Source organism: Natator depressus, chromosome 21, assembly GCF_965152275.1.
Source record: "Natator depressus isolate rNatDep1 chromosome 21, rNatDep2.hap1, whole genome shotgun sequence".
NCBI classification, from domain to species: domain Eukaryota; kingdom Metazoa; phylum Chordata; order Testudines; family Cheloniidae; genus Natator; species Natator depressus.
This window is the reverse complement of record NC_134254.1, coordinates 732,288-760,174: the sequence shown is the minus strand read 5'-3', so window position 1 is coordinate 760,174 and position 27,887 is coordinate 732,288. Positions and strand designations below refer to the sequence as shown.

At 41.9% G+C, this 27,887-nt stretch overlaps 2 protein-coding genes across 8 annotated transcripts in view; both read right to left on the bottom strand.

Annotated features, from left to right (window-relative positions):
* Positions 1 to 20,543, bottom strand: part of CSDE1 (cold shock domain containing E1) — a 53,207-nt gene extending 32,664 nt beyond the window's left edge. The window contains exons 1-11 of one of the 6 annotated variants that reach the window (XM_074936155.1): positions 20,385 to 20,543; positions 14,110 to 14,502; positions 10,310 to 10,401; positions 8,062 to 8,260; positions 6,876 to 6,985; positions 6,404 to 6,496; positions 5,671 to 5,768; positions 4,282 to 4,363; positions 3,128 to 3,256; positions 2,891 to 3,016; positions 1,580 to 1,792 (exon numbers count right to left, since the gene is read on the bottom strand). In XM_074936155.1, the coding sequence (XP_074792256.1) occupies positions 1,580 to 1,792; positions 2,891 to 3,016; positions 3,128 to 3,256; positions 4,282 to 4,363; positions 5,671 to 5,768; positions 6,404 to 6,496; positions 6,876 to 6,985; positions 8,062 to 8,260 (1,050 nt within the window). In that variant the 5' untranslated portion in view covers positions 10,310 to 10,401; positions 14,110 to 14,502; positions 20,385 to 20,543. Of the gene's footprint in view, positions 1 to 1,579; positions 1,793 to 2,890; positions 3,017 to 3,127; positions 3,257 to 4,281; positions 4,364 to 5,670; positions 5,769 to 6,403; positions 6,497 to 6,875; positions 6,986 to 8,061; positions 8,261 to 10,309; positions 10,466 to 14,109; positions 14,503 to 19,309; positions 19,328 to 20,384 lie in introns of those variants that run through there. The other 5 variants (XM_074936153.1, XM_074936154.1, XM_074936156.1 and 2 more) reach the window with 5 other exon arrangements.
* Positions 20,544 to 22,304: 1,761 nt separating this feature from the next.
* SIKE1 (suppressor of IKBKE 1) lies at positions 22,305 to 27,544 on the bottom strand. Of its 2 annotated transcripts, none has more exons than XM_074936043.1 (6): positions 27,350 to 27,544; positions 26,776 to 26,942; positions 26,584 to 26,689; positions 25,656 to 25,798; positions 25,133 to 25,246; positions 22,305 to 24,465 (listed from the first exon to the last, which is right to left on the bottom strand). In XM_074936043.1, the coding sequence occupies exons 1-6, from the start codon at positions 27,534 to 27,536 to the stop codon at positions 24,343 to 24,345; spliced, it is 840 nt and encodes a 279-aa protein (XP_074792144.1). In that variant the 5' UTR covers positions 27,537 to 27,544; the 3' UTR covers positions 22,305 to 24,342. The 2 variants fall into 2 exon arrangements, with proteins under 2 accessions (XP_074792144.1, XP_074792145.1); XM_074936044.1 differs by having other exon boundaries at positions 22,306 to 24,444; positions 27,350 to 27,543.
* Positions 27,545 to 27,887: the final 343 nt, after the last annotated feature.

Sequence of the window (27,887 nt, the reverse complement as noted above, 5' to 3'; positions counted from 1 at the left end):
CAGAAAGTAGGAACTCAAAATACCTCATTTTTACAAAGGAGAAATTTGAAGACAAACATCAATCTCTTTGAGAGACTTCATATTCAACATTGCATTTTCAACTCAGGAAGGCACCCAAGGTATTTTCTTTGCTTGAACTTGTCAAACAGTATTTGAACACAAGTAATTTAGGTCTTTCTGTATGTGAGTAATTCCTGATTTCTGCCAAATAGTTGGGACTAAGTTCAGACCTTGAATACTTTGTGAATTGTTCATTACAACTATCCACTCTCTGCAATAAACAGCATGCAACTGGTCACATGGTATCATTTCCGCACCATTACTAGAAAAGAGACTAACAGGCCAATGGTGAGTAATCCAGATCTGGGAAGAATTTCAGGAAACATGCACCATTTGTGAACACTTTCATGAGTGCCAGTTGTCATCCAGCTACTCAAAACAGTATGACCAAAGAGTGAGCTATTTAGCAGCAAATATTTTTTCTAAGTCAATTAGTTCCAGGTCTTTGCTGAGTAAGTAAAAATGCTACCCAACCGCTTCTTAAAATGGATACCAAGGGCAAGCTCCTCCTTGCCCACTTCTATAATATATGGAAAATGCATGTCAAGACTTACAGCAGAAGAAAAAGTTCTTAAGGCAGATCACCTAGAGTTAAGTATATTTTATGGTGTATGGTTGGATTTGAGATGCTGAATTATATGGTGGCCCAAGCAACTTCCCCAAATTATGCTGAAATCGCAGTTAATTCCTTTTCAACTGTCTATAGGGATGAAAGGCATCCCCCTCAGCACATTCTTTGGTGTTGTCCACCAGAGAGTCTGAGCTCCTGAAATCACTAAGCAGCACAAGCTGTCCTGTGAAGAAAAAAAAAAAAAAATGAAGTCTTTTAACCAGCTCTCCATCACACCATACTGAAGGTGTCACATGTGCAGGAAGCCTTAGGAGGAACCTTATGTAGCGGTCAAGTAGATCCTGCAGCAGCTTTTATCTTAAGCTTTGGGAATCTATCCCTTGGCAAGCATGCTGTTAGAGACTTTGCATCCAAAACAGCTCTATGAATTCCACTGTGAATTGGAGCAAACATGGATTTTTTTTGCGCTTGATTCTTAGACTAGAAGTAGAGGGCACGCACAGTCTGAAGAGCTAACAAGTTCTTATGTGGATTTAGAGAGGAACAATTGGGGTTAACATCAGTTTTCAGAGTCTGAACCTCAGGGTGAGTGGATTGATTTAAAAGTTGGCAAACAGGGAGCCTTAATTTAAAATTCAGTAAAACCTCAGCATTATGAACTGACTAGTCAACCACACACAATCATTTGGAACCAGAAGTACACAGGAAGCAGTAGAGGAAAAAAGCAAATACAGTACAGTACTGTGTTAAACGTAATCTACTACTAAAGGGAAAGCATTTTTCTTCAGAGTCGTTTTCAGTGAAGATGTCAAGAGATGCATCAGAATATATCAACTTAAAACAAAAAACCCTCAGAACAATCCTGATTAAGCCATCATACCCCCCCCCCAGTACATGCCTATATACAAAGATTTTTTTTTTTTTTTTTTTTTAAAAAGAGATACTTGCCATTTCTCTAGCTTCACTAGTAAACTGGAAAGTATTGTGAAGAACTTCAATATTGGTGGCTCGTTCCAATTTGTCACGTCGATCTGTAGAAATGTTGAATCTAACATGGTCACCTTCCAGTAGCGTCACCTTGGATTTTGTATCTTTGTCTCCAAATGGAAGTTCCTTAGGAATCACAAAGTCAACTTTGATGCGTCCGGGCAATGGGTCATTCTGGTGGCCCCATAGAAAGGAAGAGAAATTTTTGATGAACCAGCTATTCCTTCCAGGCTCTAAACTGAGCCTTGAAAGAAATTCATTAGTTGTACTTCAACTGACTATGAATTGGTCTTTGAGTTTTCCTGTAAGTATCAGTATATTACTACTTAGGACTTCAGACATCAGATTTTACATATGGGAACACTAAGACAGGTTAAGTGACCTACCCAGGGTTACAGCAATTCAGTGGCTCATGCTGCCTGCCTCCTACGTAAAACTAATAAGACTTCAGCGGTTGCCCCAAAACAGAACTCATTAATGTTTTCAAGCACTTGTTGAATAAAAGTGTCAACCTGTTTCTATATTCAGTCTTCTGACTCGCAGATGGGGTAGTATGTCTAATGTAGGAGTCCCTTGAGCCTCAAGACAATCATAGGAAACAGATACCTTCTACGATAGAGTATTTTCTTGAAGAAACAGGGATACAGTGTAACAAACTGTTCTGAAAGGTGAGGTACACCTATTAGGCTTTCCTCAAAAGAAAGATCAAACGATGTCTGCATTTAGGACCTTGGATGTTGTCTGAGTTATCACCCACAACAATCCTCAAGAAAAACAAAACAAAACCCCAACCCCAACCCCCAAACTTTTCAACCCAGCAGCAGATGAAAAGATCTGTCTCTGTCCTTTTAAAAGGCAGGATTCTCCCTCCACCCGTGTCCCTTTAGTTCACATTTCCACAACAGTTCTTTACATTCAGATGATCGTTTTTACCATTCACATAAAAATGTAGAGTCATCTTAACACTTGCTCTTTAACCTTCCCCATTGGTAGCAGCCACTACAGATACAAGTAGTGATTTTTTAGTAACATAACATCCATAATGTAATAATTTTACTTTGAATAATGTTATGGGGCTAAGATGCTAGAATCTGAACTGTGCTGCTGGAGATAAAACCCTCTCATACCACTCTACAGCAGTATCTTCATGTTTCAGCATTTGTGCTGAAATGTAAGAGCAGCACAATACAATTTGGACTAGATGAACACCTTTCTTCTATTTCAGACATGCAAATGTTGGGAAGATGGCCTCTAAGAAATATTTAAATTTACCTGATTCTTGTTGGGTACTTTTGGGATTACTTTGGTTACAGTCCCATCAAAATGTTCAATGCTGATATCTTCAAAAATAACAGTTCCTTGAGGCAGTAGTCTTACATCTGTTGCGACTTCTTTACCCTATGAGCAGAAAGTAAATCAAAACAAGGTAAGAGGTATAAATTACCAGAAGACTGTCAGTTTTTATATGTATTTGAATCTTGTCTTCAATTTTACTGAATTTGATCTTACATTTCTGTCTTTGATTGTAAACTCCACATCATCACCAGGCTGTAAGGCTTCTAAGTCACCTTTAAATTCACTATAGTGAAAGAATATCTCCTTTACGACATCGCCCCTTTCAATAAATCCAAAAGCCTCCTAAGAGAACATACAATGTTTAGCAAACTGTCCAAAACACCAACACAATAGCTTTACTTTGAACTCTGATAAAAAGTAAAGTCCTCAGATAAAACCAAGCAATGAGAAAAAGCCAAATAAAATGTTGCAGACTAAGCGTGCCCCCAGATGATCTACAGCAGGGGTTCTCAGGACAAATTTTTGGTGGCCTCAGAGTGCAGCCACCAACTCTTGCTGGTGGCCGCTCTCACACTCTTAAAATACTTAATTTACTTTAGGAAAAATAAATATGCGCATATAAACATCCAAATCATTGTAATTTAAATGATTGCTAGCCAGTAATTCCGTTGTGAAAAGTGATATTAACAAGCATACAAGTATCGCTTTTCACAGCCGACTTACTCAGCCCTGTCAAGCCTGGGAACAAATCAAGCCCTGGATGGGAGGGTCGGGGGAGGCAGCGGGGGTGGTGCGGGGAGACGGGGGGGTGCTGGAGCCTGAAGCCCTGTGGCCAGAGCCTGCCTTCCCTCTGCCCCACCACCCCAGGGCGGAAGCCTAAACCCCATCACCCCTGGGAAGGTGGGGAACTCACCGGTTGCCTGGTCCTCCACCATTGTGCCCAAGGTGTCTCCACAGGGGGAGCAGGGCTCAACCACTGCTGGTGGCCCCAGCAACCAACACCAAGGCAGTGCATCCAGGAGCAACAGGGAGGGGCTTCTACTCCCTCCTCCCCCAAAAACAGCCCAAGAGGCTGTGACCACAAGAAGAGCTCCTGGTGGTGTCATTTGAGAAACGCTGATCTACAGCTACTGAACCATTTGTATAAAGATTTTTTGAAACTTAAGACACATATAATGGGAAAAAAAACATTACTACAGCCATCTTAAAGAAAAGAAATAGTCAAGAGTAATTGTGTTAAAAACTGTTAATGGATCAAGTCCTGAAGTGTTTAAGTGCCTTCTGTGCCCAATCTTTACTACACAGAGCATATACATATATTGCGCCTTTCAAACAGCTTTAAAAAGTTAAGAGTAAATCCTACTTACCTTCATGGCACAAACTACTCCTTGACAGCGGGCTTGTTTCTTTTTCAATAGCATAATGTTACGAGCACTTACAGCACCAGTACTAGGAAAAAGGGTAGACTACGATGACAAAGTGGACCTAAGCAGTGCCTCATAATAATGAGACAAATTTCATAAGCATATCAGATTTAATGCAGCTTTCTTATTTGCTATTTGACAGGCCAAGGTAGAGGAAACTAGAACATGCTACTCCTGCCAAATAAAACTAAAAATCTTTTAAGTAAAGGTCTATTTAGCTAATCTTTTCTTGCTTTAAATATACACCCATTTGCAATTTAAGATCTTTGAACTAAAGCAAGAAATGCTAGACTTATGTTTGAGATTCGATAGTTCTTTACAGAACTAAATATAAGAGATGCAATTACTTTTAAACTTGATAAAAGTAATTGCACCAGACATACGGCACCTTTGGCCAACACAATCAAAAAGACAGTTTCAGGAATTCTGGTAAACAAGTTTTGATTTCTAAATCTTGTGTGTAAGCACTAGCTATGATAAATTGGAGAATTGGTCTGAATTTAATCAGATGAAACTGAATACAGATAAAGCCAAGTACTACATTTAGGAAGGATACAAAAAAAAAAAAATCAAATGCAAAAACTACAAAATGGGGAATAACTGGCTATACAGTAGTATTGGTGAGAAGAACCTGGAAATTAGGGGCGGGGGGGAATCAGACAGCATAAATGTGATACAGTTTCAAAAATGGCTAATATTCTAGCATTTATTAACATGAGTGTCATAAGACAGACACGAGGTAATTATCCCACTCTGCTCAGCACTGGTGAGGCCTCATCTGGAGTACTGTGTCCAGTTCTGGGTGTCACATCAGGATACATGTGGACAAATTGGAAAGAGTCCTGAGGACAGCAACAAAAGTGATCAAAGGTTTAGAAAACCTGACCTATGAGGAAAAAGTAAAAAACCAGGCATGTTTAGTTTTGAGAAAAGAAGACTGAGGGAGGACCCGATAACAGTCTTCAGATATACGTTAAGGGCTGATACAAAGAGGACTGTGATCAGTTGTTCTCCATGTACACTGAAGGTCGGACAAGTAGTAATGGGTTTAATCTAGACTGAGGAAAGTTTAGGTGAGATATTATGAAAATCTTACGAACTATAAGAGTAATTAAGCTCCGTAATAGCATTCCAAGATAGGTTGTGGAATCCCCATCATTGGAGGTTTTTAAAAAACAGTTTGGACAAACACCTGTCAGGGATGGTCGAGGTTTACTTGGTCTTGCCTAAGTGCACATGACTTCTCAACGTCCCTTCCAGCCCAGCGTTTCTGAACCATCACACCACATTGTTAATTCGGTGTGTAATAAGGAAATAGAAGTATCAACTTACTGTTTATTTGTATCAATTACAAAGTTTATTTTATCTCCAGTTTCCAGCTGTACATTTCCATCAACATCCTCAGGGGTGTAAGTCAGGTAAAACACTTCCTGCAAATTAAGGTTCACTAGCGTTACTCTATTTGCAAAACGCAGCCTTGCCTTAAACAAGATTAAATGTCAATGTGGCATTAATTTAATAATTATTTTCCATTTCAAGTTACACTATTTCAACATTTGTGAAAAGTTGGAAATTGTGAAAACGTTGCATGCGAGAACGTTTTGGTTCCTTGGTGCTCGTGGTTTTGCTGAGTCCATACCCAGCAACTTGAGGAGTTGAAAGGTTTGTACACAGTATTACCATTACATTTAAGTTGATTTCCAAAGGGTAAAAGCGTTAAGTTCAAGAAAATAAAGATCCTATGAACAGTTAGTTGTTAATATTAACTGACATTAAATCATAATCATAACTAGTAAGAATCTATAACTAGGTATTTAGTTCTACATTAAATTCTTTAACAAAGGTATTATGGCAGAGTAAGTTGTAAAAAACATATGGAAGTCAACAGAGGTTTCTATATTTGTGGTAATTAGTGGTTGTAGTTCTTAGAGAAAAATTAAGACTGGGTGACAACTGCAGTTTAAACTGTCTACTTCAAAAACAAGTGCCAATTTTTATTTTTTTTCTGTGTACAGATCACACTGGTTGGTCACTCAAAAGTTTAAGTAAAATACATGAGTTTTACCCCATTACGTTCGTAGCATACACTCCCTGTTGGACTCTGACCCGGGGCAGCTGGAGATTTACTCTCTAAATTGTGAGGAACAGCGCACACAACCTACCAGTCAAAAAAAAAAAAAAAAAAAAATCCATTGCTAATCATTTCAGGAGCAGCACTGTGCAATACAAACTGAACTTTAATATCCTCTACTACACACTCAGGGATGCACTTTAAATGTAATCCACAAGAGGATGCCATGCTGCAAAGTTTCAAACTCACAGTACTTCTGCTGACTGTAAGAAGCGTTTGGGGTTAAATAAAAGCCCAAACTGAATCTTCATATTTTTGCCAAAGTCAGATAAAAAACAATTTCCATGTAATTGAAAAATTTATGCAACTAAGATTATGCGTGCAAAAATGGGATTTGTCCTTTTGTATTAGAGTAAAATGGATATAAATTATTTGCATATAGAAATTAGACATCAGAGCAACTAACTTGTCCATTTATTCGCTCTTCAGGTAAAATTTCTGGTTTTATCTTCACCAATTTAACAGCAATGGGTTTTCCAGTTCGGCGATCAGAAGATACTTCAAATTCAACATCATCTGCAAGAATCAAAACCACAATGACGACACAGGACTCTCAAGTGCCATATTCACATTGTCTATTTTTAAAAAAAAAATATATCAAAAAAATAAGCAGAGAACAAAAGGACAAAGAAACAAAAGTAATGGAAAGGGAGGGAAAAGGAGAAACACGCGTAAGGTAACGACATTTATTAGCTCTACACTCTGCTGTCTGAACACAAGTGAACCCTTACTGCTGTTGAAGGCCATTTTGCTTGTGGAAGTTTCTCCTGATAATAATCATTAAGTTTATTCTCCTCTTCTGCTAATGATCTGTGTTTTAAAGTCTTGCCACTTCCAACCTAACTCTAATACCTTCAGCTGACTCAATACTAAACGACATCAGGTTCCATGATAGACGTGTCGTGAAATTCTGTTTTTAATCTTTACTGCCAGATCAAGCAGAACTGTGGGGGAATAATGTCTCCCTACTGAAATAAGGTCATCTATCCCTAGTGTAACTCCACTGAAATTAATGGAGTACATCTGGGAATAACGTAGCCTATGGACTCACAAACAGGGGAAAGTAGGCAGAAGATGTATTGCTTTTTGTATATAGTTTCCCTATCCCTACCACTTAAGTTTGTCCCAGCATGACTCCTTCTCAAAGGTAGCCATAAAACAACATCACTGACAGAAGACAAAAGCCTTAAATTACCGAGGATTTTCTCACATTGGTTTTCCTTTCTACTGGGAGATTTCTGATTCATTTGTCAGTTTAGCCAGTCAGAAGCAACTGCGTATGTCTGTAGCGGTGGTTAGACGTATCAGAACTGTGTTACAAGGTATAAGACTGCAATTCTTAAAAAAAACTCAACTTAGAATGCAGATGTATGGAGTGGAAAATACAGTAAGCAGGAATATTCCTGCTTACTGTATTTTCCACTCCATGCATCTGATGAAGTGGGTTATATCTCATGAAAGCTTATGCACAAATAAATTTGTTAGTCTAAGTTGCCACACGGACTCCTCGTTGTTTTTACTGATACAGACTAACATGGCTACCCTTCGGAAACCTATTAGAATGCAGAGAATCTTATTGGTTGACTTATTACCTCCTACTTTAAGCTCCTGCAGGTTGCCATTATACTGTGAACAGTGGAAGAACAGTCTAGCTTGTCGTTCTGAACACTGAATGAATCCATAAGAGGTCAGCAGTTTTTCAATAACCCCAGTTTCACGCAGTGCTGCCGAAGTACCATTGGGGTACCCGTTGTGTCCATTGTTGTGGAGAAGGTTTGGATCAAAGCTCATCTATTTAAAGAAATGAAAGGTAAGCTATAACTATTCCAAAACAAAGTTTCTCTTCCCCACCCTTGAAAAATCTTACACCAGTGCATGATAAGTATAATAAATATGAAGTGAAGAGCCTGTTGAATATTATGAAAAGTCATCTGGCCAACAGCCAAATAAAATTTTGGACAATTCTTCATGATAAATTAAACTACTTTAGACATATTCTAAGATAGTTTCCTAAATTTGAGTATTACCAATAGATTTAACAAAAACATGTTGTAATGATGACACAAAAAAGTCTGCTCATCAGGTCAGATATCATTCTAATTTACCCAGGCATGTTATTTTGCTTTTTTTAAATTAAATACTGTATTAAGAGCATCCTCAATAGAAGAATTCTTATAGTCACTGCTTTATGTTTGACAGTCTTAAACTAGAATTAGCATCAAGATAAAATATGACCTACTTTCACTGATGAAGTAGGTCATTAAGGAAATTAGGCAATATTAAGATTCTTCCCACATGGAACTAAAACATTTATAAGGCTTTTAAATAGCCACATTTTATTTAAGCGTGTTTGTATATATTTGGTGACTGTCAAAGTTAAAGTTTTAGTTAACCAGTGAAAAAGTTTTAACCTGATTGTCATAGTAGTTAAATGTTGGTTGGAGCTTGGCAGAGCTTTTAAAAAACTTAATTCAATAATAATGGAATTAGAAGGAAAAAAAGTTAAGATTAATTCAACCATCCTTTAACTTTTCTCTATAAAAGACTCTTTACAGATACACACAATTCTGAAATGTATATAAAGAAATAGTTCTTTAGATTTATAAATATGCAACGTGGGAGCCCCCCATTGCTCTGCATAAGAATCTCTTATTCTTAACACTTTGATACTTGGAAGTAAAAGTGTGCTATTTATGTTTTAAAATAAGACCAAATTAGTAACCATTATAAAAAGGAGGCCCTAACATGACAAGAAACCATGAACATCGTGCAATTCACAGAGAGCAGTCAAGACAAAGTGCCATCAACATGCAGTTTGAGATACTACATTTAATGTTTTCACTTGTTGCAGTTTCCAATGTATCTGTTTAAGAAACTGATTGCAGGTTTCCTTTTTGTTCTCAGATACCTATATATTCTGATCTGTCACAGCACCAAACAGAGTAACACTCAAAACTAGTTAACATTAATACGGTTAAAAGGCTTCAGAATAGCTTGTATAATGGCAATACTTTTTAACTATAGAACAGAGGATTAGGCACTCCGTGTACTCAAGTCTATGGTTAAAGCAGTGCATATTAGCGTTTGCCAACCAGAGTGAAGTTAATGATCGACGCAGGTGGCACAACTCTGGCTGTAAATTTCTTAAGCCACAAAACAGTAGTGGATTTCCTGTTAAGTAGAATGGACAGTAAGCCTAGGGCAATCAAATACCTGCAAGGGTCAGGTTCTGACTCTCTCAAAGAGAAACTACATCAATGCTTTGGGTGGTGGCATAAGAGAAGAGTGACATGATTTTCAGTCTGGAAGTTATTGCTAACCGAGGGGACTGTGCTTGCTGCTTCTCAACAGAACTTCACTTGGAACACATGTTACATACGGACTTTTTAAAAGTGAAGGAGTGTCATTTAAGGGTGTCAACACAGCCCACAAGCGCTGTTTTAGTTTTATGATCCATCCCAACCCCTCATTTTATAGTTTAAGATTAAAGGCAGATGGGGTAGCTTACACTAGGAAATAGTCACAGTCAATAATATACATCCCCACAGGATACACTTGGACCAAGTGGCAGTTAAACACCCCCCCCCCCCCAAACAAAGCGGGGCCGGAGGGGAGGGGGCGCGGGGAATGACATTTTCATGTGGTAAAAGTTTCTGAAACAGATACAGGAAAAAAAAAAAAATGTCTAGGATTTCCAACTGGCTCAGAAGGAATTGGATTCTTTAACTTGTTAAAAGGTTTGATATTAGAAAAGTTGAAAAGAGAATGTGCAAAGTCGTTAGCCCCTAAGATTCCCCATGCTATTAAAACATAGATGTATAGACTGCTGCCCTGACTTACAGATCTCTGATACAGGGGGGTCCTCTTCTGCTTTTTAGACCCAGATGAGGTAGAAGATGAAGAGAAAGGTAAAAGAAGAGAAGGAGGGGGAGCTGCAGGAGGGGGGAGAGGATCTGATGACACAGTATAATGGTTCTCCATCTCATACAGCTGTGATAACATAGTACAATATTATAACTAGTCAATATTTAGCACAACTTTAAAGACACGCAAGTCAATGTTAGTCAAGTCCATATCCTATAAGAGGTTAAACTAATTAGAACTTCACACTGAAATAGTAAACCCGCATTTCAGTTGTTTGCACAGGTTTACTGAATTGTTTTCAACAAAAGCATACATGGCTACATTTCTAGTCCTGCATTTCCATTTTCTTTCCACTCACAGGTTGGCTCAAATTAGCAGGAGCATAGCCAGGTGCTACACAAAAGCTAGAGGCTAAAAGGGGATAAACATTGGAAGGAGAAGTGTATAAAAGTACCTCTAGAGCAGAGGGAGTTACCACAGATGTTGTACATGGACTAATTAAAATCCTCTAAACTACAATTATAATAGGAGTTGCTAAAAAATCAACTCAATTCAGAGCCCCTTCCATCTTCAAACTTCTTCCATTGTACAGTATGCTCCCCCCTAGAACAGGATAGATGGTGTTCTATTGTCCCATTTTAAAGGGAGAGCAGAACAGGTTAGTTTAATGGAAGCAGTAGTTACCACTTCAGCGAGATTGAACCTGACACTACCAACAGTTGTCAGGGGACCGGATATGGCTGCCACTGAAACCTGTGGGAAGATGCCCATGGACTTAAATGGGTACAGGTTCAGGGTTTTGCTTTGTATCTATGCCAGTGGAGAGTTCCTCCAAATTAAATTCCATAGAAATCCTGTGTCCAGCAATACATTACTCATACATTGGAATATCTGAAAGTTGAAAGACCAGTTAAGTCTGACAGAACCTATAATTTTAAGACGGCTTGAGTGTTTCATCTTTCCCATTTTTATTAACGTTCCATATCTTTCATTATAAAAGCTTCTCTGTGACAGAGGGCAGAACATAGACAAAGACAAATCCTGAGCGGTGCTGAGCACTTGAAAACTTTCATCTATTTTCTTACTGGAAATTGCAAGTGGTACACTTCCTGCAGAATGCGGTCCTTCATGTAATTTCCAGAGCAAGCTGAACCCTTCTATTGCCCTGGATTTTAACTGTTCTCCATTTGGTATAGTAGCAAAATTGCTGGCCACTGTACAAGCCTTAGTTTAGGCAGCTGATTTCTCTTCAGCCATATTTAACATTTTATTAAAAAGCCTTGAAGCATGTCATAGAAAGATCTGTTCTTCCATGGAGCTAAGGTACAAGTGAAAATACTGAAAACTAATTGTTTATGGTAAATATTAGATAAAAATGCAAATAGAGTTTTATGAACAGTTTCTGTACAGTCAAGTTAACTATCCCAGGTTTTGTTGCCATCACATTAAAACTTGTAACTGAACAAAACAAGTTTGCATCAGTAAAGTTTTATGTGAGGCAGGACACTTTCCTTCTCCTGTGAAAACAGTAACTCCACCAAGCTGCTTCAAAATAATTTTTCCTATTTTCTTGGGACATCCTAAGCGACAGGAAACATTTCATATTCAGGTTTCAGAGTAGCAGCCGTGTTAGTCTGTATTCGCAAAAAGAAAAGGAGTAGTTGTGGCACCTTAGAGGCTAACAAATTAAGGTGCCACAAGTATTCCTTTTCTTATTTCATATTCAGTTATATCAGAATAAGAGAGATTTTTCTGCTACACTGGAATTTTTAGAGCTTTCTGATAAGCCATAATGATGTGTTAAAAGAATGTGTTAAATGTTAAAAGAATGAATCCATACAAGAGTGAAAAGCTTTTAAGAAACCTGACCACTTTACCTTAGTCTTGTTCAGACTGATGCAATTTCTCAACTCAGTAATAACTTCTATGACTGAATAAAATGTTTCAAATATGAAACCCCACAGACACCAGGAAAACAAATCAAGTATCAAGAAACACATCAACTAAAGCTTAACACAAGACTTAGTTACATTCTCAGTTTAAACATTAGCAAGTAGTACAAGCTTTAGAGAACACCTAAAGAATTTTAGTTGCTATACCAAAATGTACTAGTACATGATATCATGGAGATAATATCAAACGTACTTACCACTACAACACTAGATCCAAAGGCAAAATTCTAAAACTACAAGAAGCTTCAAAACCATAACCGTGGTATATTCAGACAGATGCTCAAAATATCTTTATTCCTTAAATGTTACAATGATCAGAATGCCCTCATCAGTTCTACACTGTAGCAGAGCCTTCTGCCATAAGCCTAAACCAGACCAGAATTTCAGTCTTTGGGATACCCACCTTCAAAGTGGTGCAGCCCCTAGGGCACCTCCCTCTGTAAGACAGACAGCATCAAGGGAACGCAACACCTTTAAGTACTCCCTATGGATTTGCTTTAACAGCCATCAACACTAAAATTTATTTTAAAAAAGAGGAGCTGGTGTCCTGCAAATGGTCAGTAGTGAGGAAATGGTTGGGGGAAGGGAATGAAATGATTTTCAAACTGAAAATAGTTCAGCAACAGTATGGGTGAAGCAATTAACCTACTCTGGAAGAGCTATAGTGATAGTGGCAGACACCTCACATTGATAAGAGGGCCCCAAGTTTTATTAAATCCATTTGAAAAAATGGCCTCTGCATGCTTCTGAAGTAGAACTGCCAGTAAATGCCAGATATCTTGGAACTAGAGGTATTTAAGTGTTACAAATATGCAAAAAAATTAAAAACTACGTTCAAAAAAACCTCAACTAACAAGGTAAAGACACTTTGCTGTAATTTCTCTTGCTCAAAAGGAAGTTTTTGCATTATACAATTTGAGCTAGTTTGGGTTTAATTTTAAGACATTCTAGAAGGGTGAAATTTTGATTTATTTATTTTTTTTTTTTTACTGATTGGCCATAAGATAAATTCAGTCCATAGGAGATGCATTGCCCAGGTTGACACGAACATATGCAGTAGGGGAAGAAAACAGCAAGGAAAATTCAACAAGTTCTTTCCAAGTGCTTGACGTATTTCTACATCTATTTTAACTTAATTTTATAATGCTGAATATAACAAAATCAAACAAGGTAACTGTATCAGTTTACATGGGCCACTTATCCAGAGTCCCATCACAAAAGGTGCTCGAGGCAGCTTCCAAACAAGAGGCCAGATTTAAAAAAGGTTGGCATTGCTGTACTAGTCTACAGAAGCCTGGATTGTTTTTTTGCAATGCAGAAGCCAGATGCTTTTTGCTAGACTGGACCCATAGGTACTCTCCAACTCAGCAGTCCACTACTAAAAGAAGTCATCTTGTACATCTAACCTTACAGTTTAGAGATGTGGGGACTATCAACTGCAGCAATATCCGTATTTGAGGAAAAATAGGAATTTTATTAAAAAAGATAACGATTTAAAGCATTAGAGTAAACTGATATTTCCAGAGAAACCTGGAAAAAATTGCAGAAGCTTTGAGAAATGATTGCATGCATTTACAAGATTGCTTTCACTTAAAACTATTTATGGAGTGTCTTTAGGAATTGTCACTTGTAGTTTGTATGCACTTGGCCAGTAATGGAAAGCAATCTGGTTCTATTAATTCTACCCTCATACATTTGAGACCAACAAACACTAGCCTATGCAACAGTGAAAATTTGTTAAGTTTTATGTTATATGCCAAATAATTGAAGGATTTAGTTCAGAACCATTTATAACTGTCTAATATAGATAGTACATGCACCAACCTCGCAGTGATATTCAAATATTGCACTTTCAGTAGTATTCGCGGATTCTTCTGTTTCAGCACACGTTTCAAAGTATGAAGACTGCTATTATTAAAAAAAAAGACAGCGAGAGGAAAATGATCTATCAAACTACTAAAGAATATAACTGCTGCTGCACTGGGGAGTTTCAGTGCAGCACTGGAGAAAACAAAGACTACTAGCAGCGTTGGGACGTGCTCTTTTGAAGCTGTTGAGTAGGCACAAACTTCTTGTTTCAGATCAAGTGTTGTGTCTTCAGTGTAGGTTTACTCTTCTTTGGTCTTGTCTTGTTGTTACAATGTGGCGTGTTCCTTTCCTGATCTGAACTTGAAGCAGCAGTTTCAGGTGGTAAATTCAGTTCTGTTACACTTCATACTGGAGAAGGAAAAAAAAAAAACAAAACAAAAACACAAACACACACTAAGTATACTTGGGATAAACATATTATAGACCATAAATTCTGACCACCAGGTACTTTGCCACTACCTTAATGATGCAGGTTTGTCCCATGATGGGCAAGATTATCTGCTTTTATAGATGCCCTCTAGTTTTCCCATTTTTGGTCTTAGATACCCAAGAGGATCCACCTCCAACCAGGGAGAGAACAAACATTTCCAACTCATGACAGCCTCTGCAGATGCAGTAATGCTTCCCAAGAAAGCAACAAATTTTATTACATATCAAAACACTGCAACAGTAACCTTGCTTTGATCAATACCAAGTGAACAAAAGGTGTCATTTATGTGAATTTGAACCTTTTCCCCTAAACTGTTTATATCAGGGATCGGCAACCAGCAGCACATGAGCTGATTTTTAGTGGCACTCTGCTGCCAGCCAGGGTCCTGACTGTCAGCCCCGCTCAGCCCGCTGCCTGCCTGGATGAACGGAACTCCAGGCTGGCAGCGGGCTGAGCAGGGCCGGTGGCCAGGACCATGCCTGGCAGAGGTCAGTGGCCGGAACCCCAGACAGGCAGCAGGCTGAGCGGCTCAGCCCGCTGCTGGCCTGGGCTCCTGGCCACCGGCCCTGCTCAGCCTGCGGCCGGCCTGGATGGACAGAACCCCGGGCTGGCCATGGGCTGAGTGGGGCCGCTGGCTGGGATCCCACCTGGCAGGGTCCGGTGGAGGGAACCCCAGACCGGCAACGGGCTGGGCAGCTCAGCCCGCTGGGGTCCTGGCCCCTGACAGCCGGTGTCCTGGCCACCGGCCCCGCTCAGCCCACTGCCAGTCTGGGGTTCCGGCTGCTGGCCCCTGGCATGCGAAACCTTAAATTACAGTAAATAAATGAAGACTTGGCACACCACTTCTCAAAGGTTGCCAACCCCTGGTTTATATGATCCATTTGACAGCACTTTATGTTTAGTCAGTTTCACAGTTTAATCAACAAGCCTTCCCTGCTGTTAATATGGGTCTTGGACACAACCAGAAACTTTAAAAAAAACCCAATGTGGTCAGGGAGATATAGGTGCAGGTCTAGTACCTAGAACTACTTTGCCTTTGTATAAAACTTAACTGATTTGCAACTGATGGTGTCCCTTGAATCAGTCATTGCTGTAAGTGAACAAACTGTATACTCGGACAATATAGATAAGTTGTACCATCAAGTGTCATTTTATGACATTTCCAAACCTCATTATGCAACACCTAGAGCCAATGACAGCATAATATTAGACTATTTCTTTCTGTAGTAATCACTGGGCATTACAATCCTTTCTGAACATGTACTGTTTCAATTTCTACAAGCAGAGGGCTTAAAAGGGAAACAGACATCTAATATATTGGGCTACTAGGTGAAAGATAAACGATTTAGGGCATAAGTATATCCTGCACACAAGCCAGTACAAGTGTGTTCCCTGGACAGGAAAACAGTGAAGTTACGTATTGCACAATTGGTTGAAACACTACTCATTGAGAAGTTATCAATGGCTCACTGTCAAACTGGGAGGGCACATCTAGTAGGATCCTAAAGGCGTCAATCCTGGGTCTAGTATTATTTAATATTTTCCATTAACAATTTGGATAAGGGAATGGAGAGCATGCTTACAAAATTTCCAGACAACACCAAGGTGGGAGGAGTTGGAAGTATTGTGGAACTCAGGATTAGAATTCAAAAGGACCTTGACAAACTGAAGAATAGGACTGAATTCAACAAGATTAAATTCAATAAAGGCAGTGAAGTAATTTGCACTTAGGAAGCAAAAACCAAATGTACAACAAAATGAGGAATAACTGGGTTGGTGGTAGTACTGCTGGAAAGGACTGGCAGAAGGTTAAAGTGGATCCACAAATTAAACACGAGCCGTCAGTTGATGCAGCTGCAAAAAAGGCTAATATTCTGGGGTGTATTAACACAAAAGTTTAAGTAAGATGAGAAAATCATCACACTCTGCTCAGCGCCAGTGTCCAGTTCTGGGTATCACACGTTAGGAAAGATGTGGAAAAATTAGAAAGACCCCGGGGGACAGCAACAAAAATGATCAAAGGTTTAGAAAACCTGACCTATGAGGAAAGGTAAAAAAATCAGGCTTGAGAAAAAGACGAATAAGGGGGTACCTGATAATAGTCTGCAAATATGTTAAGGGCTGTTAGAAAGAGGAGTGTCATCAATTGTTCTCCGTGTCCACTGAAGGCAGGACAAGAAATAAAGGGTTTAATCTGCAGCAGGGGAGATTTAGATTAGATAATTAGGAGGTTCTGGACTCCCCATCAGAGGTTTTTAAGAACAGGTTGGACAAACATCTGTCAGGAAAGGTCTAGGTTTACTTGGTCATGCCTCAGTGCAGGGGGCTAGACTTGATGACTTTGAGGTCCCTCCCAGCACTATATTTCTATTATATTCCCCACATCATCTGGAGGCGGAGGACACCAACTCAGCCTATGAGTGCCTTCTTTGCAGCATCATTCCCCCTTTCTCCCAGCAGGACTTGTGAAACCATCATCCACTGTGAAGCACAATACTGACTGAGTCCACACTGATTTAAGATTCCTCCTCCATAATCTGAGAATACCATACCAAGAGGGAAATTTTGGATCATCAGAATCTTTTAAGACAACCCATAACTCTTAACACAACTATGCTACTACGGAGATACAAGAGGACCTGAGGTACTGCAGAAGCACAAGGCCTCCATGCAAATAGCTCTGATTCAGTGGATCCCCGAAATAATGGGTAAATCCAGAGCCAGATCCACAAGGATAGACTCACTGTTTTGTGGCTAGTGTTTCCCCCTTCCCCATGTAAGGCGCTAGAGAAGAGCGCCCCCCCCCCACCTCTTAGCACTCAAAATAAAGTTTTTCTTTCAGTTATACACAGTCCTAGTATATCTTAGCAACTTTTCCACATAATTAAAACACACCAGCAGTACAAGTTTGCATCTCTCTGCATGATTCAACCCGGAAAAAAAGACACTTGGTTTTTGATGTTTCTTGAAAAGTTTAAGCTTATGGCCATATCTTTAATGCTCCATCAGGAACAGGGAATTTGAATTAACATTTTGATGAAACATGGGTGGGTCTTTCTCAGCTCTGCACTTCATCCAGCTTGTCATAAAAAGCTGAGAATGTGCACCAAACTTTGAAGTTATTTATAACTATGTTTCCAAAAAGCATTAGGTTTTTAAGATTTCTCCCCTCACTACACCCACACAACACCTGCAACAGAACAAGCTATTTGAGAGATGCAGAAGAGAGTAAATTGAGAAGCTTTACCAAAATCAAGTGACAGTATCCACTTGACCATAACGTACAGAGACCATGCTGTCTTAAGGAGGGCCAATTGTTACCATATAGCATTATCAGTGCAAATGGGGCTTCATGTCTCAATATGAAGATTATATACTGACTTGACACAGAAAAAAAATGGGGAAGGATGGAGAGAACCTACTGAGATGGTTGGGGGAAGGGGGAATACCTTGCAAACAAGTCAGGATCCCCTTATTAAAATACTTTTCATCCAAATTGCCTAGCACGCTATTGGTACTGTTAAATTAATGCTACATTAAACACTTTTTAGCCTTGCAAGAACATGACTTAGTTCTTTCATGAAGCGATTCAAAACATTTCTTATCCTAATTACAAGTCTGCCTAGGGCTAATTTAATTAGATATGGAAAAATTTAGCATACTTTCATTTCATATAACTTTGGTTTGATGTAAGATGAGTTTACCATTCTTACAGTATTGAGAAAGGTTTGGTGAGTCAGACAGAACTTGAGTAAAATCTGAATGTGTGTCTGCCTCAAATTCTTTACTTTTCAACTCAGCTGCTATAAATACTCCTCCCAGCCATAAACACAGAGAGCAGCTGCCCAGCCCTCAAGTCACACTAGTCTCTGCATTTGTATATTTACAGCAGAGAGGATTAACTCAGAGACAAAGCTAAAGCTATACATGTTTTGCAGTTTAAGGTCTCTCAAGTTTTAATTAGTTTAAAAAAGAGGGTTATTAAGTACTCCGCACATGCATGTTTCAGTTCATCAGAACCAAAAAATTGCAGACCTTAAGCCACAACCATTTTCTGTTACCCATTCTTTTGAAACTGGGATGTATTCTCATGTAGTTTCACACAACGCAACAGATGGGGTTAAAACACCATTCGTGTTTAACTCAGAGATGTTTATAATATATCTCAAGAGAACAATGCTGCCATGTTTAATGGAAATTGGATGTTACATTTTTACCTAGCAAGCCACAGCTCTGAAGACAATACTAATAATTAATTTATAGCAAAGTTACTTTGGAGATCCTTCAAATAGTTCATGGTTTAAGCACCTTCTATCAGCTAAAGGCAACAGAAATAAGAACTCCAGAAGACTCCATAGGATATCCACAAAACTCAGGCAATGCAGTATCAATTGTTAGATGCCATTGCTCTGAAGCTGAGATTGTTTAAAAGCATGAGAGAGACTGGGAGGGGAGAGAAATCAAGGTAGATGTTGAAGTGACAAATTTGTTAGTAGGCCATGCAAGTTTTTAAATACAAACTACTTAAAAACTATTCAAACTGAAACAATGGTAAATATTAAAGCGCACTTAGTTTTATCTTTTAAACTGGTTTAGAGCTAGCCAGTGTATCTTGTGGAATGACGTTATTACTCCACACAAAGAACAGAATCTGATGCACCAGTCTCATTAGCGGGGCACCCACTGGGGCCTGCAGCAAACCAAGTGGCTCATGCAGACATTTACAGTGCACTGGTGCATGGTATCCAGACGCATGTTAGGTTGGAGGGAGCGGCAGCCTCCCCGTCCAGGCCTCCAAGCGTCTCCAACACGTTACTGTGCAGCAAGATGGTGGCTGCTGGGAAAGACTGAGGAGGAAAAACCCCACGGAAGTCCTGGCTTCGGGTGGTGCCGAACTCCTCAGCCCCGAACGTGCTGCGCAGAGAAGCAGCGCTGCCCTGCCGGGGGCTGCTAGCCGAGGCTCAGCGGAAAGGGGTGAGGGGTGGAGGCCCAAGCATGACAAAGCATCGGCCCGAGAGGGCGCTCCTCCCCGCAGCCCCGCGAAGGCAGGCCGTACCCCACGGCTCCGCCGGCCATGACGGCTCCCCGACGAGCCAGCAGGCGCAGGGCCTGCGACCCTCGCCGCACACAAAGGGGGGGAAAGGAAAATGGCGGCTGCTCCCCCACACACAAAGGAAGAGAGGCCTGGCTCCCGCCCGGGCGGGGCTAACTGCGCGCTGCATGCCGGGACCCGTAGTTCTCCCCCGCTCCAGCCCCGCAGCGACCCACCCTCCATGCCCAAGAGCCCCTCGGCAGGCCCCTCACAGGGCACCTCGGAAGCTATCGTCCTCCCCGCGCCCAGGCCCCACCAAGGCAGCACCGCCCAGGCCTTCATCCCCCAGCCGCGCTCGCGGGCTGCCCTGCTCAGTGGCTGCCGGGAGCCGTAGTGCTGAAACGGCCCCGGCCGGGCGCAGCTCGAACTACACCCCCAGCAGTCCCCGCGGCAGGCCGCCGCCCACGGCACGCTGGGACTTGCGCTGTTCTTGCTGCTCAGGCCCCATCTTCGGCCCACAACCCGCGGGACCCCCGAGCAGCTCCCGCGCAGGCCGCGGCTTACCGCGCCGGGCCCCCTCGGCCTGCCCGCGCCTCCCCACAGGAAGCGCGGGGGAGGGGCTCTGCCCGCTCGGGACCGTTGGGCGGAGGGGGCGACGGAGACGCGAACTCCCAGGCTACGCCAGCCCCTCCCGCCGCCCTCAGAGCTCACAGGGCCCAGACTAGGCGGGTGCGGGCGCCCCAGGGCCGCTCCTCGGGCCGCACTTACCCCAACAGCTCAGCGCCCCCGCTCCAGCGCCGCCATGAGCAGCACGGCACAGCACGTAGGAATAAATCCCGGCCTCTCGCGAGAGACCCGTAGGGAGGGGCCAACAACTAGGGAAGAATGCGCGTGCGCGCGGGGAACTCGCTGAGGGGAACGCGCAAGCGCATAAAAGGACCCCCTCCCCCCTCGCGCTGGGAAAGTGCGCATGCGCCCCCCGGGCACGGGGCGCTTGTGCGAGAAACGGAGCCAACGGGCGAGGGCCGCACGTGCCCAGGCCGCTGCTCGGGGGCGCTCAGCCGGGCGCGCGGCCGAGGGACCCCAGGGCAGCCTGCAGGGCGAGGAGCGGCGAGCCGGGTTTCCGCGTGCGGGGCGTGTCTCGGCTGAGTGCCAGGCGCGCTGCCGGCACGGGCACGCCGGTGGTGCCGCGTCGGGACGGCGTGGCCCCCCGCCCGCATCCCGCACCGAGCGCCTGCTGGCCGGGGCCGCTCAGCGACACCCCCCGGCACAACGCCGCGGCTCGCTGCACGCGTGGGCAGACGGGGCTGGTGTGTTTGACACCAGCTCAAGACTCGCCCCACCAGGCTTAAACGGCAGTGCTTAAAAGCATTAGCTCGTCTAGATTCGGGCTTCCAAAGAAGCAAAGAAGTTAATCAATCTAGCCCCCAGTAAGAAATCCTTGTGAAGTTTTGCTGCTCTAGAAGAGGCAGCTGCAGTTGTGTAACATCTGTATTTGAAAGCATTCAGTTCTAAGCATTTGAAAATTATTTACAATAACTTACAAAGCTACAGCGTGCTCTACTATCCAGAATGAAAGTACTATTTCAAAATAGCTGTTCAGTGTCAGTCATGAGACCCTAAAGTGCAGATCGTGCCCCACGCAATAGATCTATTCCTGGAAACGTCCATACTGTGTTACAGACAGCTGTTCTACTTTTTTGGATTGTTAACAAGGACATGAGAAGCAACACTACAAGTAAAATGCAGGATTCCTTTGCTCACAGAAAAGCCTGAAATAACTAAGTGAGCTGTAGCTCAGGAAAGCTTATGCTCAAATAAATTTGTTCGTCTCTAAGGTGCCACAAGTACTCCTTTAAAGAAACCAAAGATACTTTTGCTGCATGGATTTGTCCTGTTACTCTCTTAAGGGTCAGAAATGTTCAGACCTGAAAGTGAAAAAAACCTAAACAAAATTATTAGGAATAGAAATAAGGATTTATGATAGCTGTTCTCTACAAGTTTTTTCTATTGGGCCCTACTTTATCTAAAGAGACATTTCACAGTTTTGGGAGAAGGGGTTGTATCCTTTCTCTCCATGGATTAAAGTGCTAAGTAGAAAGCACCAGGAAGAACAAAGTGGTCTTTCAGATGTGGATAGCCCCTGTTTAAACTTGTGTTGACAGGAAGGGGGAGCAGGGCTTTTCTATTGTTGGCCGCCAGTTACACAACTTCCAGAGTCAATGGCGATAAGAGCACTTCACTCTTACGGCAGAGCTACAGTAGGGGAGTATATGGTTTCACACAATATAAACATATGTAATTTTACCAATTCACAGCCCTGGTATTAACAGTAAAACCCATCATGTGCTAGAGGGTATGTGGACATATAAGAATACAATCCTGTACCCCAGAGAGCTTGCAATGTAAAAGCATTCAGAGCATGTTCCTCAGTCAAATCTGACAGATGGCTGGAATTCCTCAGGAGACATTGCTGCAGAGATACGTCACCCTCTCATAGAAATCAAAGCCCACATTAGTGGAACTAACTCTTTCTCTCTTTCTGGAGGCTGACTTTTCTTATGCAAACTGGATATCTGTGCACAGAGCACTCATTTTTGTTTTGCCTCTGTTATAACTTCTAAATAATTAGTCAAAGTAATTACATTGCATGGGGTTACAAGTGTTGGTAGATATCCATCTATATGAAGTATTACCATGTGACTGTGCTTTAAGAGATTTATTTCAAGAAAAATAAGAAGCCAATATACATACATGATAAATCTGAGATGTAAAGAAAACTGTTGCAAGTTGGCTGACTGATTAGAGCAGGCAAATGAGAGAAAGAATTATCCTAGCACACCACAGTAACACTAATTTATTTATAGTATCTTCTCCCTTAGAATATTTACAGTGTAAATCAGAATCAAACAGACTGAGCACGTATCTGCTCATTATAGGAACTCATTTGACACTGAAAGTGGCACTGATGGCATATTTAAAGGCATAAAGCTACAACTGGTGCTAAGGAACAGCCGAACCAGTTTCTACTTTTTAGTCTATGTTTGGATAGCACAGCAGAGCAGCAATTTTCCTGTCAATTCCAAGTTCTGTACGCAGCATCCCAGGTCCTGGTGGTTGCAGTACGGTCATCCAGGAGGTGGAGTCTGAGAAAGGTGCCAACTTATTTCTCAGCACTTCCACTGAGGAAGATAAATTGTGGGAAGTGAAAAAACAGGGAGGTATTTTGCTCTTGGACCAAAGTTCAGGTGCTGTGATGAAAGGTTGGATTTTCAACAGTTAGGCACCTAACTCAGTGACTTCAATGGGAGCTGAGCACCCTTATGCTCTTCTGGAAATCCCTCCAATAGCAATAAGTCAAAGACAACAATACATTTAAGGTCACACATTCTACAGTGAACATTTACGTTTAGAAAAGTGGAATAGCAGAAGTACTCATTAAAACAGCACCCTCTTGACCCCTTCCTAGTAAGGATTTCAGTGGTGACTGAGAAGGCAACTGCTGCTCAGCTTCCAATTTCTTAAACTCCACATCTTAATCAAGCTGCTGTACAACCCAGTGTAGTGTCATGAGGGTGGAATGCATTTACGCCAATCTCACAGCACACATTACCATAAGAGCAAGATCCATAATAAATAATTATTCTGTTTGCAGCTCTACACTGAAACGCTATGGTAAAAATGACCTTGAAGTCTCCCAGATATGAGAGGAATACAGAAAAATTCTGTCTGGTCTCAGAGCACTGAGTTATTCAGAAAAATAGCATACTAGGTTATTTCATTTATTCTTCAACTGAGATGGAAGAAAGGAGAAGAGAGAATTTTTCTCCCATTATTTTCCTTTCCAGAAGTCCCTTGTCTCTACCCAACTCACACTTGCCTAAGATGTCCTGGGGTGAGGGAAGGAATTCTCTCCCAATCAAAAACATAAGGCCTACATCCACCTGTGTCCAACAAAAACCTCACTCTCAGAAGAGGATGAAGTAAAAACTACACTCTTGCTGGAACTGAGAAGTTTAGTATTAATTCATGAAAATAAATCTTTTGAACACTTGCTAACAGGGATAGAAAGCCTGCATTTAAAAATGTATCGTTTCTGGATTAAGAGTGATGCTTTTAAACATTACGTAGTTTTTTGGGCTTTGGGTGTGTTCACTCCTTCCAACACAAGAGCTAGAAAACACACAAAATTACAACTCTGCCATTCTCTGGGTCTGTTTACAATAAAAAGCAGAGAGTCTGTAGCTAAGTGCCATTGTTAACCCAGCCAAATGCTGCGTGGAGAGTTATTTACAGCAAAATTAAATGTGTGATGTTTAATATTTACAAGAAAACTTCTCCAATAAACGCTTTCACTCATATCTATAAGAAAAAAAAAATCACAACTTGTAAAATGCTCTATAACCACTGATGAAGTGAGAATGCTAAAGTAGATTTGAATTGCAGGCCACAGAGTTAGATGTCTCCCATTGGGGCTGATCCAGAAACACTCTTCATGAGAGGAAACAAACAATTGCAAGGAGTATAGCTGCATAAATACCTCATTGTTAAGCTGCTGTATACTGTTAAGACTGAGCAGCAATACAAACCATTGCCATTAGAGGGTGACATGAGACAGGGATATCAGGAAACACATGAAGTAATAAAACAGAACTAAGATAAAATGTTTTCCTATACGGTGGTTGGTTTCCATAGAGTTTTGAAAGTCAAGAGTTTGGAGAGAGAGTTATTGTGTGGCTTGAGATGCAATGTCAGGCAGCTCCTCTCGCCTCACCTCGATAGTTTCTTTGCTGATGGATAACAGCTCCCGCAGCTCTTTATTTTCAAGCTGCAAAAATCGATATTTTGGCTAAAACAGAAATGAACTAATTCATAATTAAAATGACAGTACTAAAGAGCTCTAACATACTGAAATTGTACAGTGGAGAACATCTCTGCACTGGCAGAGAGGGGAACTAAATAACCTAAGATGTCTTTTCTATCTCTTAATTCTACACATACAGACACCCCTCCACACACCACAGAAGAATCTTGGGTGAATGGAGAGGCATAGGGGCTGTGCTCTTTATTTCACTTTTAAATGTTTTAATTTGGTGCCCAATACACAAAAATAGTGAGTACAGATGGGATATCCCTCTGTCTCTTACTTTCTGCTCTCCATAAATAGAAAAAGCATTTCAGAACAGGATTAGTGCATCCTATACAAAACAGCAGCCTTTATGAAGTAAAATCCTAGTTGCTGACTGCTACAGAAATATTAAATATAGAAAGACGTGTCTTTCTAAAGTCATTTGCTATTTGGTGAGTTTTTTTATAACATTTACTTACTGTATGCAAAATTTAAAGAGATCGTTAGGATTTCCCTTTAAAAAGCCAGCCTGGGTCATATCCTGTATGAAGCAGAAAGGATTTCTCTGAATCAGTCAATATCCCAAAACCTAGATTTACCCTTAGTGAGTATGAGTAGGCAACAGGTCCATCCCACAACCAACTTCACTGCCACACCAAGATCTTACCTCCAACTGGGCTAGTTTTTCCTGAATTTTACAGAATTGATCATCATCCATCTGAACAGCTTTTCTCATCACTTCCCCCATCTCACAGATTCTGTCTACGTGACTCTCAATTTCCTGCAAATACATTGAAGCAGGACAATACTATGCTCAGTTGACAGTGGCACCGTTTTACATCTTCTAAATACTTTTCCAATAGCGACAAGTAGGACTACGTCCCTTCTTGAATGAAGTTTATGTATTTTATTAGTTCCTTTTTAAAATGTAGATTTCATTAAGCTGAAGTTGGCTTGGAACTCTGGGTTACTGTTGCAGTGTTTATAGGAAGGAATGGAAGGTGCAGGAGGTCCCATGGCTTACGGAATCAGGAAGGATATTTCAGAGCAGAGTTGTTTGTGGGAAAGGATACAAAGTAAGCATAAAGGTAAATGATAGTGGCAGAGCACAGGGTTTTTAAAGTACAGACTTTATTCCCAACACTTGGCAGAAATAGGTAAAATAATGATTACCGCCCTCCCCAACTTACCACAGAATGAGCAACATGCACTTTTAGGACAGGCTCAGCATCCACATCTTTTCTTCCCATTATTAAATGTAACATCTGCTTCCTGTACTTGCTCATGATAAGTTCCAAAGCATCTTGATGTTCCTCCAAGGAGATCCACAACTCTACAACATACAATACAATCATCATGAAACAACAATTTTGAAGGGCACCTTCCACACTACAGTTATATGAGGTTACCTTCCATTATACACACAGACTTAATAAAGGCAAGTTCCTAGCAGGTGGATAAAATCTCCCACACTTCCTGTTCAATTAAGTTACTTTAAAAAAGAACATACTGTAAAGTTTTCAAGCAACCCAATTTCCCTCCACCTAGAATTGCACATTTAATTACAATCTAGAGAGAAATAAACCAATACATTACACTATGATGGAAAAGTTACTGGCCTCAGGACCCTGAAGTTTTATTTATACAGCAAACATTTTATTCAATATAATAGGCTCTAGAGAAGAAATAGCCTTTTCATAGGAGATGGATGCCTTTATTTTCGTTGTTCCTCAAGTCATTACAGGTACTTCCAAAATGCATGTTTCTAACCTCCCACCTTTAACACACTTTCTTCACAATAAAACCCCACCAAGAAACTCCACTGAAGGGATTCTTTCTTCTGAGACTTTAGTGACAGGGTTAAGAAAGTTCCAAATCATAATGACTTTCCCTCAGTTATACCACTTAAGAATTATAAGAAGCCACTAGGTAAAATGTAAAGTCATATTTGTTGGCAATGCCTTACCTTTGCACATACAGTTAAGCACAAGATGCTAGGTATTTTAGCGCATCTGCATTCTCTTTCAAGTTATGCTGTTTATAGGTATATAATTTACTATTCTAAAGGTTCGAGGCATTCAAGTGTGAAGAGCAATCATGTAGATCTAGACTACTAACCTCTGTTTTCCTGTTGCAAGTCTCTGATCTGCGTGTTTTCTTGTGATAGCAAGATGTGAGGTTTGTATTTAGATGTGTCCTTCAGATCAGCTGCATCTTCTTCGTACTTGAAAAACAAAGGGACACTTTTACCAAGGATAACAACATTTGTATAACTCTTTTGCATAGCAGAATGGTGTCTCCTGCACTAACCTTTTCTGAGAGTGACGTTCCGATCTCCTTCATGGCTGCCACCCGTTTATGGAGGACAGTAGACTGATCAATGAGAGACTCTGCTGCATTATCATGGTCTTTCAGCCTTTCAAGCAAGGTCTTGGCATCTGTTAAGATCTTCTCTATTGTGCAGGTCATAGTGAGCACTGGGAACAAACAGCGCAGTAGGTACATATCAGGCACCTGCTTCCCGTGAAGGAAATGCGCCCTCCTGCGTCAGCCGAATTAACAGGAGATTGGCCTGGGAAATGTTTGGGGACGCCGAGAATGCCGAGGACAGGACGTTGGGGGCATCTGCCCCCGGCCCGCTGGCTTGCCCCTCGCCCCTGCAGCACACGAGGGAACTGCCCTAGCGCTGCTACCCCGGCGGCTGCCAGCTTTCACTGGATGAATTCCGAAAGGAATCACCACATGACATGATCTTTAATTAAAGATTAACCTTTTAATTCCGGGAGACTCCAGGACAATGCTAGAGGGTTAGGAACCTACCCCCCAGCCCGCCGAGCGCGGCTACCCCCGCCAGCCCGCCCGCCCGCAGCGCGGCTGCACCTGCCCCGAGGCGAGCGGGACGAGAGCCAATCCCGGCCGGAGGGCGCTGACGCGGCGCCAGGGGCTGCGGCCGGGCCCTCGCAGTCGCTTCCCCGCCGCGCGGGACCGCGAAAGGGCTCGGGTAGCTGCCCGATGCCGCGGTGATGGGCGCCGCTTAGGCCCCTCCCACAGCCGTAGGGCGGCCTGGCCATGGGGGCGGGGCAGCCCTTGGACATTCACCTCCTGAACCGCCGCTTCCGCGTCCCCACCCGGTCCCGGGGAACAGCGCATGCGCGGTATCTCCCCAGGACGGTTCTTGGCACCCCCGCGCTACGGGCACCTGCGCATGCGTAGTATCCTCCCTGGCTTGAGCGCAAGAGCGCATGGACAGATCTCTCCCCAGCCTTCGCTCAGGGTCACGCCGGAGTCATTGGTGCAGCGGAGGGTCCGTGTGGGCGGGGTCGCCCATGATAACCCCCGACCTCTGACCCCGATCCCACCCTGGGACCCCAGCCCTACCCCCAGCCCGCGCGGTCTAGCCAGGCGGCCGGGTGCCGGTCTCC